Below are 17,272 nucleotides of genomic sequence, written 5' to 3' on the forward strand. Positions count from 1 at the left end.
TTCTTCCTCCCTCCAGGTGATCTTTGATGGAGAGGAGGCCGTAGACGCAGGCGGCGTAACTAAAGAGTTCTTCCTGCTGCTGTTGAAGGAGCTGATGGATCCCGTGTACGGGATGTTCACTCATTACAAAGAGTCCAACCTGCTCTGGTTCTCAGATAAAGTGAGTTTCCCTGGTTGACAGTTAACAGGCAGTGGAATTAGTATGTTAAAGTATTTATCGAGTATATTTAAATATAATTAAGTCTAATTTTAGCATATTACCTTCAACTTGAAGCATTACGGTGAGCCGCACTGCTGCAGACAGTTAAACACGAAGCTCTTTTCCAACTGCTGCACCTGCTGTGAACAGGTTTTAATGAATGAGTAGTTGCAATGTCTTCAAATAGGAAACTTCATCTTTTGAGATGGTTATCCAGAAGAAAAATGATACTTAATCTGGAGACTGTGTTTTAAAACATCAGAGACAGATCAGAGACAGCTTATTTATTTATTTAGTTTATGGATAATTTAGAAACACACAACTGTTTAAGTAACTTTGGATATGAACTAAAATCATCGGTTAATTCCTAATGCACAACAGTGTAGCACAGCTAATCCATGCTTTACAGGGGTTATTGCATTTCAGTCACAAAGCTGAAAGCTGCATACAGTGGTCCACTTCTTTTTTTCTACCTCTGAAAGAAAAAGAAAAATACTGTGACTCTGCAGACTGAAACATATTTGGACTTGCTGACAATAAGCAGCCTGTGCTGTTGGCTTTTAGCTCAGCTGTTTTCTGGGAAGTAAAGCGTTTAGGTTAATAATGATATTATGAGATCTCAGTGACGTCAGAAAAGAAAGAAGATTTAAGTAATTAGTAAGCATACTGCTCCTGTGCTGTGTGTGTAAATTGCACTCAGCCTTGTTTTAGGTTTGAAGCATCTTGTCTGGGCTGTGTGGGGTCCAGCCTAATTTGCCCCTTGGAGATAATGTCTCTTTGACATGCGCAGGATGGACGAGTCATATCTGTTGCTCAAAAAGAGAAGTCAGTGTTTCAATAAATCCACTGACCTTTTCCTTTTAGTTTGAAGCCTTTCAGCTTTCTTTTGTCTGGGTTTGTTTTTTTGTTTTGTTTTTTTTTTGGACTAAAGAGCAGTCGGCCTATAATTGATTACCCGAATGTGGACTGGCAGTTGTTTGACTGCTGCTGTTTTTTCCAAGAAGAAGAGCTGCTGTTTCTGCAGTTATACACAGAGATGCTGTATGTCAGTGGGAACACTAAGGTTTACAAAACACTCACCTCTATAAGGGAGCTCGTCCCTCAGCCTTGACCGTCATGCTGACTGAGATTGGAAACAACATAATATTAGCTCTGTTCAGTCAGTCACCTCTCTGTCATTCAAATTAAGGTCAAAATCACCCCCCCCCCCCCCCCCCCCCCCTTTAAACTAACTCTTTGTAAAATTATTAAGTAAAAAAGTAAGAGGTATTTGCATGAGAGTAGCATTTATTTTATATAGTCCAAGATTCCTTTTCTGGCACATAATTATAACACACAGTTGCAGCCATAGTGATAATCTAGAAGATGTCAAGATTTTCTTTTGGAGTGAGACAGAAGGACATGATTAGAAATGAGTACACCAAAGGGACATCTCAGGTTGAGTGGAGACAAGAGATGGTTTGGACATGTGCAGAGGAGGGACAGTGAATATTGGAAAAAGGATGTTAAAGATTGAGCTGCCAGAGACGAGGAAAAGAGGAAGACCACAGAGAAGATTCATGGATGTAGTGAAGGAGGACATGCAGAGGGTTGGAGTGACAGAGGAGGATGTCAGGGATAGAGTGAGATGGAGGAAGATGATCTGGTGTGGCGAGTTGCGCTCGAGGGGTGGTGTTGTTGGTTTCAGGGTCCACTATGTTGTTCCAGAATATCTCAACTATTCGGTAGGTTAATGGTTGGTGTATTTTTAGGCACATACTTAGCGATCATTGGATGAAGCCCACTGGTGATCTACTGACCAGCTGTTTGTTTCAATTCAAACAACTGTCATGGCTGCCATAGCCTCTACAGACTGCTTTGTGTAGATGAGTTAGTGAAACAGCTTCATCAGCTTTCTTGTGTTTTTGTGCCTTGTGATACAACATACAGTCTCTTTCTTGCACGAGGGTGTAACCATTGACATCCTCACATCTGTCCATTGCCAGTTTTTTTCATTTTGTACAAATCTGGCTAACTCTTCCAAGTTTTATCTTTTTTTCCCCTTCTCTTCAGCATCCTTATACTCATCATAAAAATTCCCTTTTAGCACACAAACACAAACAATTTTCCTTGTTACTAAAGCTGATTCTTAAGTGTGATTTCACTAACTCGTCTACACAATTTTGTAGAGGTAATAGAAGCTTTGGCAGTTGTTTACTTTAAATGACAACTTTAATCTCCATATTTTGGCTTTATTCTATCCTTATGATAGCATATTTACCTCGAAGCTCTGATATCTTAGAGTTAAGAAGAAAGGTACCTTTTTCATATTTGTATAGTTCTGTGAGTGTGAATTTACTGCTGGTGTACCGTATAACATTTTTCAGCTCGTGGGATGTGAGAAATTGTCGAGTTACGTTGAGCCAGCTGACATGATGCCACCAAAGACTCTGCTCAGATTTCAGCCACAGAGAAGTGGTAAAAGAAAGGCAACAGGAAAATAATGTTTCTGCGTGCATCTCCAGTGTTTTGTAGAGCAGAACTGGTTCCACCTGATCGGGATCATCTGCGGTCTGGCCATCTATAACGCCACAGTGGTGGACCTCCACTTCCCCCTGGCTCTCTACAAGAAGCTGCTCGAGGTGTCACCCACGCTGGAGGACTTCAAAGAGCTCTCACCCACCGAAGCCCGGTAAACATGGCACATTGCAACTCACCATTTATTTTTAATTCATTTTTTAATCTATATATTTATTTATATATAAGGGTTAATCTGTACTCTGAGTTGGTAAAGACTTAAAATAATGAATGAAAGAATTCAATTTTTGATCAAACTTAGCAGAACAGTCTTTAAGTTTTAAGAAATGACATGACATCCTTAAAGCATAAAGAGAGATAACTGTGGGATTAGTGGACTTCCAGGGGAATAGGATGCAACTGAAGAGACCTCTTAGGTGAGAGGTCTTCAAAACTTAAGTCAAGTTCTTTTTCAAGATCCTTCAACTACCACGACCTGAATGACTGAGGACCTACACAAACAATAGGAAGAAAGATCTCACCAAAAGCGATGTTTGCATGCAAGCAAGGTATGTTTGGGGAACAAGTGGAACCCCCAAATATAGCAATGGAAGTGGTCAGTTTGTTATTGGGTTCCTAAAACCTTCCATAAAAAATTATGCAGTCTGAAGCAAAAGACAAACAAGGTGAGGCATGACATCTGGCACATTGGTCCATAATGTTGGGGTAAGTTCTTGATAAATAAGACCTTGAAAAGTGGATTCTATATCTTAAATAGTGTAAGTTGAAACCTGGCACAGAATCTAATCTGGAAATAAAGAAATAAATGGGACAATAAAATAACTTGAATGCCTCGATTATGTCACAGAAGATAGGAGGCATAAGTAAGAGCACAGGGTTTTTTTCAATAACGGCATCGCAGACTTAAAATGACTTAAAATGAGACTTCAAACTGAGACTGAATCCTAAGATTGCGCGTAAGAGGAGGGAACTCACAGATTTTTGCGACCTACTGTGTAGCATTTGTATTTCTGGGAGTTAAGGTGCAAAATATAAGGAGGAGAATATTTAAATCAAGCACGAAGTTTACAGTTTTGGGTTTTTGTGTATTTTTCTTAATCACCTGTAAAACTAAACACACCTGTTAGGTTCAAGGTTCAAGCTTCTTTATTTGTCACATGCATAGTTATACAAGTATAACACACAGTGAAATGTAGTGAATGTTAGCACTATTTGGTGAATGCACTCAGATGCTGTTTTGCTCTGTTTAATAAATCTTGCCCTAATAGGTGATGGAGAGTAGATTAGAGAGGCAGATGAAGAAAAGGATGAGCGAGATTGAATCTCAAGTCTACACTCGGCGAGTGAAGCCGGTCGATAAATGTATGAATATGTGAAGACCGATATATAAAACGTGTAAATTGTTCTAATAAAAAAAGTCCCAATCTGGGGGCTTTACTGTCCCACAGAAATAAAGAAATAAATTGGTGCAATGATTTTAAAAAATGCCTGGAATAAAAAAAGATTATGACTCCATTAATTTTAACCTATTAGCAAGAAGAGAAGAAAGTCTGGACACGCAGGGCTGTCAGAGTAAAGTGATGATAATATCTCAGCCTTGGGCCAGCGACTTGAAATAGTCCTCCTTTAGAAGGATGTTTACCTTCATCGGGGTTAGGATCAAATCTGCACCCGGATGCCAAATCCGTGTGCCACTTGTTTACATAAGCAGTGTTTTTGCTTTTCAGAGTAGCAGTGAGATTGTTTGCCACTTCATTGAATTTAGAGCAGGAACGGTCAGCATTTCCGTTCAGCCTAATTGTCTCCAGTCAACTATTGATTTTGCGATTATCCATTGAATGTGATTACCGATACGTACGGGCTGCAGCAGCCTGTTGCTCTCGAGACAACACCATCTTAAAGGACACTACATCTTAAAATGTTTGTTCTTATTATTTTGTCTGTCTTTTTGAGCCGTTCAGCTTCAACAGGCTAAAGGCAGCACAGTGGAGACAACACACAGATAAGAAGCAGACACCAGCTCTGCTTTCTGATAAAACATTGTTTGATATTTTCTTTGTACTGTGACCTCAGCCGAGTAACTTGGGTCAAATTGCAAAACAATAATAATATATCCCCTTTGGCTAATTAGCATTTCCGTTGGCAGCCCATTTGTCCTTCCTGTTATTGGTGGTTATAACATCTAGCATTTTCTTTTCAGGAAAACTAACACAACACTCCCTGTGAGTCATTTCCTATTATTAATAATTCACCTCTAATCTGACAGAGCCTGTGTTCACGATTTGTTTCATCTACGGAGCTGTTGGAGCAGCACGGCTGATCCCTGGGTTTTCAATGTAAAGGTCAAACGTGGATAGAGTTGAGAGTTAAATACAAGTATAACACCAAAGAGCTGCAAAGAGTGTTACCGACAAGTTCTGTATTACTACAGCTCCAAGCAGTGACTATAACACTGTGTGTAACACCATAATACAGTTTTAACTTTCCTTGTTTTGCTTCTGTCTGCTGAGCAAATGACAGTTTGAGTTTTCTGTGTTGGTTTTTATGAGTTGATTTCTTTGTTTCTCCAGGAGTTTACAACAGCTTTTAGACTATGAAGGAAGTGACGTGGAGGAGACGTTTCTTCTCAACTTTGCTGTAAGTGTAACTTTTTATTTGTTGATTTTTATGCCACGTGTGTGAAAAAGGCTGGTGTTATTCTTTATTTTGTTTATTGTTAATATGTTCCTTGAAGTTCTACGTTACAGAATGACTCACGACTGTTCGTTCTTTGTCGCCTTGGTGGTATATTTTGGGTCATTGTTGTGCTGGAAGACACATCCATGACCCATCTTCGTTGTTCTGGCTGAGGGACAGAGGCTATATTTTACATTACATGGCCACAGTGGCCCCTCATTGTGTTGAAGTCGTCCTGTCCTTAGCAGAAAAACAGCCCCAAAGCACAATGGCTTTACCTCCCTGCTTGACTATGTGGATGGTGTTCATACTCAAAGAATCTCGTATTTCAAGTCAAGTTGATGTTAAAGAGTCTGATCTTTGGTTTCGTCTAACCGCGGCATTTTCTCCCAAGCCTTCTCTTGCTCATTGGCAAACTTAAGACTGGCCGTTACAAGTGCCATCTTGAACACTTCATAGGTGGTGAAAGATTTTCAGTTCATTACAACGTAGCATATTGCCAATGGTGTTCTTGGTCCTGTCTGCCAGTTTTGGGGTGATGCATCACCCTCATCCCATAGGGCAGGCTTTTCATGGTGATCAGTTTATATTTCTTGCATTTCCAAATAATCACACCAGCATTGTCACCTTCTCTCCACGCTTCTTGCTAATGGTCTTGTGGCCCATTCCAGCCTTGTGCAGGTCTACAATCTTGTCCCTGATGTCCTTTGATGGCTCGTTGGTCTCCCTCATGGTGGTGATGGAGAGGTTAGAATGGAAGAAATTGATATTGTGGACACGTGTGCTTTATATACATAACAAGTTTGGATCAGGAGTCTCTGTAATTGATTGACATACATTTTAATCTGTGTACCACACAGGCACTAGGGTGTTTACCTTACAATATGAAGAGCCTTGAGACGACTGATTTGGCGCTATATAAATAAGACAATTGAATTGAATTGATCCTCTGGCTTCTACAATGTGGGGTTAACTGAAAATGAAGTACAGCACATGTTAAGGGATCCTTGGTTGTAAAGATCTGTGATACAGAAGAAGGGCCTAAAACAGTCTTTGACTGCAGAGGAAAATATGTGTGTGTGAGGTTTAGCTGACAGACGGTTTTGGTGTTTGGAAAAAAACAAAAAACAAAACTGGAGCATCACAGGACTTCTTTAACTTTAAAATGTTAAAAAAATAAAGCTGCAATTATCTTGTGCGGCTTGTGCACTTTTGCAACGTAAAAAAACTCCACAGTGAGTCTGTTTGTTGTGCTCATGTCTTAGATCACCAGGGAGAACTACGGGATGACAGAAGTCAAGGAGCTGATTCCTGGAGGAGAGAGCGTCGCTGTGGACAAAAACAACAGGTTTGGTGACTCGACAAATCAAAAAAACGCACACTGAAAATTTAAGCTGACTTTTCAGCACGTTTCAGTCGGTATTTCAGGAGGCAGAGCAGGTCACCTACTAATCGGAAGGTTGGTGGTTCAATCCCCGTCTGCTCCGGTCAAATATACTTGGGCAAGATACTAACCCCAAGTTGCTCTCCCATGCATCCATGGGAATGTGAATGTGTGTCAATGCTGGATAGAAAGCACCTGCAGGGCTCTCAAAATTTCAAAATCCCTGGTAGCCTTTCGGGCAGGGACTCTTCAGTTTTTGGTAGCCAAAAATAAATGTAAGTAGCCCGAATAAAAAAGAGAGCAATTTTTTTGATTGATGTTTTGTTTCCTGTTTTGTTTTCTTTACAATATTATACATTAAAGTATAATATTGTAAAGGAAACAAAACATTAATCAAAAAATTGTTGAAAAACAAATTACAACATTGTATAAAAATTACAATCATCAACTTAGAACTTGGTTCTAATTGAACAGAAATTTCTATGAACTTGTAAGAACTGTGTAGGACATGAATCAGTCTGTGTCAGATCCTGAATTTGAAATTTCCGCTGAAGTCACGGGTAAGAGACAGTGGAACCAAGATCTAGGCCATTTGCTTTTTGAAGTTTGCAAAGACTGCTAAATTTTGCCAGTGGTAGTTCACTCTTTGCAACATAGTACGCTGTTCTAAACAGATTTTTCAGGTTTATTTTTAGTATGTTATTTGCAATTGGTGTTTGTTCTGGGAAAGATATTGCAGACTGAGCAATAATGCATTTCTTGCATTTCTCATGGGTTCTAATGGGGGCCTTTCTTAAAATGACTGGTCCCAGTAACAAAGGCGCTTGTCGACTCAGAAATCGAGAGAAAACCAACAACACACCCGGCAGAACATTATGTTATTTACACGGGTGCACATAAGTGGTCCGCATGTGCGCATTCGCTGTCAAAATAAAAGACTCGCACCAGATAAGAAGTTGCAACGCGCGTTTGCGTATCTGATTGAGGAATCACTCATCTTTGGAAAAGAGAGTTTATTACAGAGAAATGGCTCTTTCCAAAATAAAAGCTATACTATACGCTTCTTCTGGGCTATATTCTCAGCAGCATATTGTAGCGGGTCAGGGCTGTTCGGGGTTCTGTTTGTACAGTTATGTTTTGTTTATGTTGCCATAGTGACGGGTGACGCCCTCTCGCTGCGACGGTGTGTCCTTCCGGGGTCAGAGGGCGCCCTGTGTGTTGTTGTTGTTGTTGTTGCTGTGCGGTTGCCGCGCTGAGCAGTTAGCTAGCGGCAGTGTTCTTCTGCAGATGTCAATAAACGGCTGTGCTCCCTGGCTAGCTCACGGGAAGCAAGACCAAACGACACCTCCGTCTCCTCGTTGTCTGAGCTCGCCACATTGGTGTCAGAAGTGGGATGATGGTGGCACCCCATGTTCTGACCCGAGTGACTTGGTGCGCCAAAAGAAGGCACCTGGACATTTGCAAAGTGAAAGCAAAAAACAAGCGCAAATTCAAACGCGATTTCAATATGTCACATATTGACAGTGGCTCACCGATGCCAATGACATAATTACCCAGCTACATTTCCGAAAGAATGCAAAAGCATTGACATATATTTTTTCCTTCCTATGATAGCCCGACGGGCAGGGCTGAGATAGATTTTGGTAGCCCGACTGGAAAAATCGCTAGCCCCGGGACGTCGGGCTAGCGATTTTGCGAGCCCTGTGTTACAGGTATGGCCCTTTAAGGATGAAGCCTGATGGGAAATGTATTCGGGATGTGTGTAGCGGGACTGCCTGGTGTATGTGTGAAGAGAGAGAGCGGAGAAGGGGAAAAAGTAACGGTTAGCTACAGAAGAGACGAAAAGAAAATAAATAAAAGGAATATAATAACTCCCTCGACAGCCAGAGTTGTGTCGGCGATGCTCGCTGTGAGTAAACTGTTTCAGCCACTGTACTCGGTGTTCGTGCCTTAGAGAAGAAATAAAGTTCGGTGAAGCAGTTTCCTATGCCTCCTTCTATCTTTTTGCTAGCGGAGTTGACCTGTATAGTAAGCTGTTGCCGGCTACGAGTCAGTTACGGAACCTTCAAGTAACTGCCAGAGGTTTCCTTACTACGGTTCGGGGCCGCGGATCTGGCGCGGTAACACCTGTATCTGATTGAGGAAACACTCATCTTTGGAAAAGAGAGTTTATTACAGAGAAATGGCTCTTTCCAAAATAAAAGCTATACTATACGCTTCTTCTGGGCTATATTCTCAGCAGCATATTGTAGCGGGCCAGGGCTGTTCGGGGTTCTGTTTGTACAGTTATGTTTTGTTTATGTTGCCATAGTGACGGGTGACGCCCTCTCGCTGCGACGGTGTGTCCTTCCGGGGTCAGAGGGCGCCCTGTGTGTTGTTGTTGCTGTTGCTGTGCGGTTGCCGCGCTGAGCAGTTAGCTAGCGGCAGTGTTCTTCTGCAGATGTCAATAAACGGCTGTGCTCCCTGGCTAGCTCACGGGAAGCAAGACCAAACGACACCTCCGTCTCCTCGTTGTCTGAGCTCGCCACATTGGTGTCAGAAGTGGGATGATGGTGGCACCCCATGTTCTGACCCGAGTGACTTGGTGCGCCAAAAGAAGGCACCTGGACATTTGCAAAGTGAAAGCAAAAAACAAGCGCAAATTCAAACGCGATTTCAATATGTCACATATTGACAGTGGCTCACCGATGCCAATGACATAATTACCCAGCTACATTTCCGAAAGAATGCAAAAGCATTGACATATATTTTTTCCTTCCTATGATAGCCCGACGGGCAGGGCTGAGATAGATTTTGGTAGCCCGACTGGAAAAATCGCTAGCCCCGGGACGTCGGGCTAGCGATTTTGCGAGCCCTGACCTGGATAGGAAAAGCATAGAAAAAAGTGCTGGTGTGAATGAGTGAAGCTTTATAAAAAGCTCTTTGAGTTCTCAGAGTAGAAAAGCTCTATATAAGAACCAGCCCGTTTACCAGATTAGATTTAATTTCATGAACGTTTCCATTTTTTCAGTGCTACACGCTCTGTCCTCTCTGAAGGAAGAAGCAAAGACTGTGAGATTTTACTTTTTTTTTTCCCCGCACAGAGATTATAATGCGCTCATGGAGCCAGCAGCTTGTGTCCCATTGTTGGAGCTGAAGGCCACGATCTGTGCTGCACACACAGACACAGTTTTTTAGATTCACTCACACCGTGCTATTGCGCCTCATTTCTAGCTGCTGTCCTTGTGCCAGTGGCACTGATTACAGCGTTATGTGAAGGAGTCCTCAGAGAGAGAGCGTTTGGGGGCGGGCGGTGTCAACATGTCTGGCTGCTGGTGCTGAACAGATGGCGAGAGCAGCAGTAACACAAATTGTTTCTCCAAAATCCCTTCGACACTCAGATATGGAACTAGAACAAGAGGAATATTAGATTGTGGTGTTAAAGCAGCATCTCATACCGCACGTTTTATTTTGATACTGAAGGTTACTTTATCAGACTGATGAATCCTGCCTTTGTTTTTGTTTCGTTTTGTGTTGTGTAAGACAAGTTTGGTGTTTGCAGGGCTTTGTGACCCCTGTGGGTGTGACTTGCTTGGCTGGGAAGACTGTAGCATTGGTCTGAAGCCTGTATTTATTAGCTTGTTGACGTGAAGCAGTTGTGTGCGTGTCTGTGCGCTGGTTTCCTATATGAGAAGACCTGCTTGTGTATTTCTCTCAAATTTCAGGAGAATCAGAATCAATCAGAATCAGAATACTTTATTAATCCCGAGGGAAATTAGGGTTACAGCAGGCAGTACGCTAATGGCGCATGCGCACTTACAAAGGAACCTTCTGACCAACTGTTGGAGCATGTTGGTCCTTCTGTTGGTACCTTCCCTGTTTGAACGGGGGTTTGTGGCAGCAGCTGCTACACAGAGTCCTCGCTTTCTAAATGAAACGACATCATTACTTTCTGTGTGTGTGATCAGGGAAAAGGTTTTAAAAATCTGGTTTCTCTCTTTTTCTTCTTTCTTGGAGTGATTGCTCGAGGATTGTGCGTTCCTGAACATTTGAGTTAAAGTAACTGGTTTCTTCTGAATCCCCGACATCTGATTCACTTTGGGATTTTTAACCTGTTATTTTGAATCTATTAAGATGCTGTTATGCACTGTGTGTGGTTGGCTTGGGGTTTCCTGTTGTTGTAGCTGAGTACATGTCTTAGACAGAGATAGCCTGAGTGAATATAAAATGTATTTATTACGGGGAAAGAAAAGTTCTTAAAACCTAATTGCTCCCTAAAACCAATAACTAGTTGTGTTACCAGTTAATAGTTATTAATGCTTGTGCAATCAAGTGTTTGTAATTACTGGCAGTGAGTGTTTCACATCACTGTGGAGGGATTTTGTCCCACTCCTCTTTGCAGAACTGTTTTAATTCAGCCACACTGGAGGGTTTCTGAACGGCCTGTTCAAAGGACACGACAAAGCATCTCAATCAGACTTAAGTCTGACTTTGACTAGTGATGGAAAGTGACAAATATGTTCTGCTTTCTTCTCCCTTTTGTCTTTGACATGTTTGATAAATGCATGGATCTCTGTCACTGACTTTAGTGCAGTAGTTGCTCAGCCCAAACTAAAGCTTTCCATTGGTTTCCCAAATTTAAAAATAATGTTGAAGCTGCACATTCCTCTCCTTCAGTACAGTAATTTTACTTTTAAGCATTCATTTCAGAGGTCTTAAAATAGATTAATGTTAGGAACTCTGTTTAAATATAAGTCTTTCAGGGGATTTATTCAGCATTTCGTGTCCTGCTTCTGTAGTTTAGCTTGGCACAGTGAAAACAAATCTGTTTTAGTATTTACACATATATTGACGCACTCACAGGTGGCTCCAGCACAGATGAAGAGATTAGAGGTTTAATCTACCTAAGCAACTTCTGCGCTAAGACCTCACAGAGGTGTAAACAAAATTAGAGCGGGCTGGATGAAGAGGACGTTGATGAGTTCCAAGCAGGTTTCAAGAAACAAACCAAAAAAAAGCTTTGAACAGACGGCTCAGACAATGTGAACACACTCGGATTCAGACACAATGAGAGAGGAAGAGAGTGTTTATAGTCCCACTTTGACATCTGAATAAATAAATTTACTGAACCTATTTGTGTGTGTGTGTGTGTGTGTGTGTGTGTGTGTGTGTGTGTGTGTGTGTGTGTGTGTGTGTGTTTCAGGAAGGAGTTTGTGGAGGCCTACCTGCGCTACGTGTTCTCAGACTCGGTGGGGGAGCAGTACTCTGCCTTCTCTGCTGGTTTCCTGAAGGTGTGTGGTGGTGAGATCCTGTCTCTGTTCCAGCCCTCCGAGCTGATGGCCATGGTGGTCGGCAATAATAACTACAACTGGGAGGAGATGGAGAAGGTCAGTGTGTGGTTTAATCATCTGCACATGTACTCCGACTGCTCTGATCAACTTTCCAGCTCAGGGTCAGCAAAGCCTCTCCTCACTGTGTGTGTTTTTCTTTTTTTGTTGTTGTCATTGTTGGATTAAAATCTTGAATCCCCTGCAGCACAAGTGTTTGCAGACCAATAGTTTATATGTGAAAGATTTGTTCAGATGCTGCATTTAAAAAAAAAAACAAACCCTAAAATCCTTGTCATCGACCACAGGAAAGAATGATGTCGTTTTTAGCTTTGTGTTTATATAACCAGGGAACTGCCTCGCTCAGAATAACCACTGCAGCCATGCCTGCGGCTCTACATACCAGCCTCAGTGAATGATAGATGTTTAGCTTTAGCATCGTAGATTAGAACGGTAGTGAGAAACACCCTCAAACATTACCTCAAACCATCACCTCAGGCGGTGCTACATTGTACCTGAAAGATTAATTATAGGTGTTTACGTCTTTAGTAAGAAGCAGGAAAGAAAAGGCTCTTTCACTGGTGTAAGACACAGATACCGGCGAACCACGTTTGGTTGTTGCGATTGTCTTTTTACTGGATGCAAAAGAAAAAATGGAACAATAAGTATAAATTCTGCAGTGCTAAAGCGACAAAAAAAATTGAGTTTGACGCAGTATTAGCAAGTTAGAAATCAAACTTCAGGAGATATTTCTGTAGTGTGCTATTCCAGTGTCATACGGTCATTTGAGAGTGTCCTGAAACATCCATCCCCCCTGCACCACTTTCTGTTTGAATGTCAGCGCAAGGGCAGATGTTTCAGGACATTAAAAACATGAACCAAAGAATTTTTTTTTATCCAAAACTCATAAATACACTTGTAGTAATGTGCAGTTTTTAAGAGAATCAACTGCAATGAATGCCCATAGAGTGTGAAGGATTGTTTGGGATGATGGGTTTTTACTTGTGTACATATATTTACTTTATATACATATTATTTTCAAATGTTTGCACTGATAAGACTGCATCAAAATTCATTGCACATGTGTAATGATAATAAATAATTTATAGATTTAGTTTACTTTTTAATGTTTCAGCTGTTTGTGGTTTACCAATCTTGTACCTTTAGTTGCAAAATACTAAAACGTGTATTATGTTGTCAGAAATATTCTAAATATATATTCACAAATCATCATATTAGGTAAGTTAAAATTTAGATTGGATGGTGAAGAAAACTGTAGATAAATCTGATCTTTTCTGAAAGGCTCGTTCTCGTGTGTTTCGTGTTATTCCTGCCAGATGTTGAAAAGGCACACCTCTGGATCATTTAATATGGAGGCGAATAAACGATTTAGAAACTCCGCTCTTGTGGGTTGTTGTGACATTTGGCTTACTTTGCAGCTCTGGATGTGATCATAAACGGTATGAGCCAAAACAGTTCTTCACATATTTTACCCGTGACTTTATCTCCTGTGTCCAGAGGTCCTTTTTGTGCAGATTACAACATCTGCACAGCAGATTGTTTTGTCAGATGTCAAAAAACTGGGAAACTGATTTGTTTTGTTTTTTAGGCCAGTAGTTGCAAAAATCACCCAGATTGTTGCACGTCTCTGAGGACTTTATTTCCTGACTGATAAGGAACTAACATGTTTTCCACAAATCAAATTGTTTACTGATGGTAAAACAGGCTTTTAATCTCCAAATCTCTCCTCTCTTTCTACAGAACGCCGTTTATAAGGGGGAGTACACCGCCACTCATCCAACAGTCAGATTGTTCTGGGAGGTTTTCCACGAGTTCCCTCTGGAAAAGAAGAAGCAGTTCTTGTGTAAGCCTTTAATTGCCTCCTTAAATGATCTGCGTGGCAGTTTAATTCTCTTACCCGCAGTCGCTTTGCAGTGTAATAATTTGCAGGTCATGAGAGCAGATCGTGAAGACAGCAGAGCTGCTTCGTGCTGCTTTAACGAAAGCGAGAACTTTTCAGTGTTAATGAAAATAATCACACATTTCAGGAGTTTTGAATAAAGTGTTTCATTCAGATTCAACTGTTTACTTTACAAGACCTCAATTATGCTGAATTCTTTAGTAATAGTAAATGATATGATTAAATAATGTCGAGCATAGTGATACCGCTGCTGTTGTGGGAAGTGTGGCATGACGATGTCCTGTTAAAATCACCCTGTGATTCTTGCTCCTAGATCAGAGGTGTCAAACATTTGGCCCAGGGGGCAGAACTGGCACTCTGAAGGGTCCATTCAGGCCAGCTAACCACAAACCTAACATTTGAACTTATGGGTCGTTCGCTGCAGCCACTTTTAATGAGTCTCTGAATGCAGAATTTCAGGTTTTTCAATCTTAATAATGAGAATAATGCAATTTTTTTCTTTTTCTTTCTTTTTTTCTGTTCTGTAATTTTACACATTTATTTAAAGTGTATTTAAAGCCCAAAGAGTTCTGTGGGCAGGTTTCTCTGTTAAACAAGCATTTCTTTGCAGTGTAAAAAAACATGCATGTTGCTTTCATTGCAACCAAGAATGACTTTTAGCCAAAATATGAAAATCGGAGCAATATTCTCTGCGAGTCAAAAATTGTCTAGACAGGCAAAGACCAGATTTATTAATAACATCCAGAAACATCAAGCTTGTGTCTGCACAAGAGCACAAACATGTTTCAGAGAGCTTCCCTAATTTTGTTTTACCTCTGTTCTGTATGTCCCCTTTCTGCCTGCAGTGTTCCTGACCGGTAGTGACCGCATTCCCATCCACGGCATGGAGAGCCTGCGCATCATCATCCAGTCTACCACAGCAGAGGAGCACTACCTGCCCGTGGCCCACACATGCTACAACCTGCTGGACATGCCCCGCTACCAGACCAAAGAGATCCTGCGCCGCCGCCTCACTCAAGCCGTGGAGCAGTACGAGGGCTTCAGCCTGGTCTGAGGGGAGTCCCAGGGGAGACTTAACGCACTTTAACAGCAATACACCCCCACGTGAGTGTCAAGAGTGTGAGTGGGCAATTGTTGGACACGGGAGGGTCACTCTGTTTATATATGGTCTAACAAGATCGTTAAGCATCTTGAATCTTAAAGGTCTATGTATGTAAATGCAGAGTGTTATTGCTTTTTTGCTTTGGGCAAAGTTCCTCAGCCTTCCAGGACCATTTAGAGGAGAATCAAATGACTGATAGATAACAGCCAACATGGAAATTAACCAAAAAAGCACTAAATGGACTAAAATGTGCAGAACGACCCTGGATTATGAAAACTTCGGGACCTAAAAACCAGGACCAGAGAAGGTTGAGAAACTCTTAATTTCTTTTTGCTTTGTTTTGTTTGCAAAGCTGTGTATTTTATATTCCTTAAATTCTATTTTTAATCATTAAAGAATCATGTTATTACCTTGAGACAATATATTGCTTTTTGTTACTTTTAATTTATTAAATAGAGTGGTTATTTTTTGACAAAATTAACACACACACACACACACACATACACACACACATACATATATACGTGTATGTAAATAGCACTTTGAATATAATCTTCACTGTGAGGTTGGGAGGAGTGTTAGTCCCGCTGATCCTTTTAAATCTGCCACCAGCATGTCCTCTATGCCTGATTCTGAAAGAGGACAAGCGAGTCAGGCAGGGAGCGAAGCATGCTGAACATCGTTTGCAATCCCTCGTTCTGTTTTAGCTGTGGCTCACAGAGCAGCTGACTTTGTTCTTGAACCTGCATTCAACAGTGTTGCCTTTCTACAGCAAAACCTTCTGTACGGAAACAAAACTTTATTTATTTATTTTTATTTTTATTTTTTTTGTGGATGTGTGTGCATGTTACAGAGTGAAAACAAAGACCAGATTGTCATTTAGCAGTGACGTTTTTGGAAATGTGATTATTCGCTTTCTTGCAAGAAAAGCATGTCAGCTGAATATGAAGCATCAGTTAGCATCGCTCAGACTGGAAGTGGTAGCAAATACATGTTTGGCTCCTTCAGATGGACACAAAAAGATCGCACTTCCTGTTGTTACAAGCATGTGGATGTCGCGCTTACTGGCTGTTTAGTTAGATTTTCTAGCTGAAAGGGGCCGCATCATCTGTGAGGTCGCAATCAAACAAGACCCCATGAGATGACTGTATTTGGACTAATACGCTAAGATGTTGAGTTTGGCATTAGCCGTGATGAGTTATAGAACAAGTCTGTGCCCCTATGTGGTTTTTATGAATGAGGAACTGTAGATACCAGGCTTTAAATACACTTTGTAATTGTATTAAGTTGGGTGTCTTACCATGGCAGTCAGTGGGGATTAACTTAGCCTCAGCCTCCAGTGGCCACTACAGGAATTGCAGTTTCTGTTGTTGTTTTTTTTTTAGTGCTTCCAGGTTTGCTTATAATATCTAAAATGTGACCTTGCCATCATACCTTTGCCCTCGATGACAGTGCCTAGCAACAACATAACCACAGTATGAAAGGTGGAGCTAGTCAAGATAACACCACCCATGGACAGTGAAGACCCTAGCTAATCATTTTTGCCTGAAACTGGACGTGATGAGCGAGGAAACCGAGGGACAGTCAGCTTATCCTGGCTAATCCTCCTTTGTGACTATAAAATCATTTACAAAATGAACTTCCTGTTTCATTCAGTGTGAGCTAAAACTAACGACTGAGCCCATAAACTCTTCAGAAAAATGTCTACTGAGGTTACAGAGACATGGAGCCCAGGGCGTGTTCTCCACGAGAGTCGCCCCCTAATGGCCATTCTAAAGAATCCATATTTTACTACAGTCTGTGCGAGCAACAGGTGAAAGACCCAGAAAAAGAGAGCACCTCTTGTTTAACCACTCTGGTTTCCAGCGATACACACTCCATGTTTGCCGTGGCGTGGATGCAGAACAGTCTCCTTGATTAGTGCTAATTTTAATCGCTTTCGTGAAGTATTTTGAAACAGATTTTTAGATACACATTCTGATAGTGTGGTCCCTGACACAGACGAGTATCTGAATACAGTCAAAGTCCTTCTTGGCCAACGCAGCGGTATCTCAACAAACCAGGAGTTCGTCCTGTTTCTCTCTTCAATTCCATATAGTCTCTTTCAGTAGACACAGTAGATTTAAATATTCAGGAGGACACGACAATCCCAAACTGTCCAATCACA

The 17,272-nt window shown here is 41.3% G+C and overlaps 1 protein-coding gene across 3 annotated transcripts in view; it reads left to right on the forward strand.

The window, feature by feature from the left end:
- The window catches only part of herc3 (HECT and RLD domain containing E3 ubiquitin protein ligase 3), a 36,933-nt gene extending 21,419 nt beyond the window's left edge, over positions 1 to 15,514 (forward strand). For all 3 annotated transcript variants that reach the window (XM_082537619.1, XM_082537620.1, XM_082537621.1), the window contains 7 exons: positions 17 to 160; positions 2,704 to 2,870; positions 5,287 to 5,353; positions 6,658 to 6,740; positions 11,959 to 12,142; positions 13,844 to 13,946; positions 14,849 to 15,514. In XM_082537619.1, coding sequence (XP_082393745.1) covers positions 17 to 160; positions 2,704 to 2,870; positions 5,287 to 5,353; positions 6,658 to 6,740; positions 11,959 to 12,142; positions 13,844 to 13,946; positions 14,849 to 15,057 — 957 coding nt within the window. In that variant the 3' untranslated portion in view covers positions 15,058 to 15,514. The remainder of the gene's footprint in view (positions 1 to 16; positions 161 to 2,703; positions 2,871 to 5,286; positions 5,354 to 6,657; positions 6,741 to 11,958; positions 12,143 to 13,843; positions 13,947 to 14,848) is intronic.
- Positions 15,515 to 17,272: the final 1,758 nt, after the last annotated feature.

Source organism: Aulonocara stuartgranti, assembly GCF_965226115.1.
Source record: "Aulonocara stuartgranti genome assembly, chromosome: 6".
Taxonomy (NCBI): domain Eukaryota; kingdom Metazoa; phylum Chordata; class Actinopteri; order Cichliformes; family Cichlidae; genus Aulonocara; species Aulonocara stuartgranti.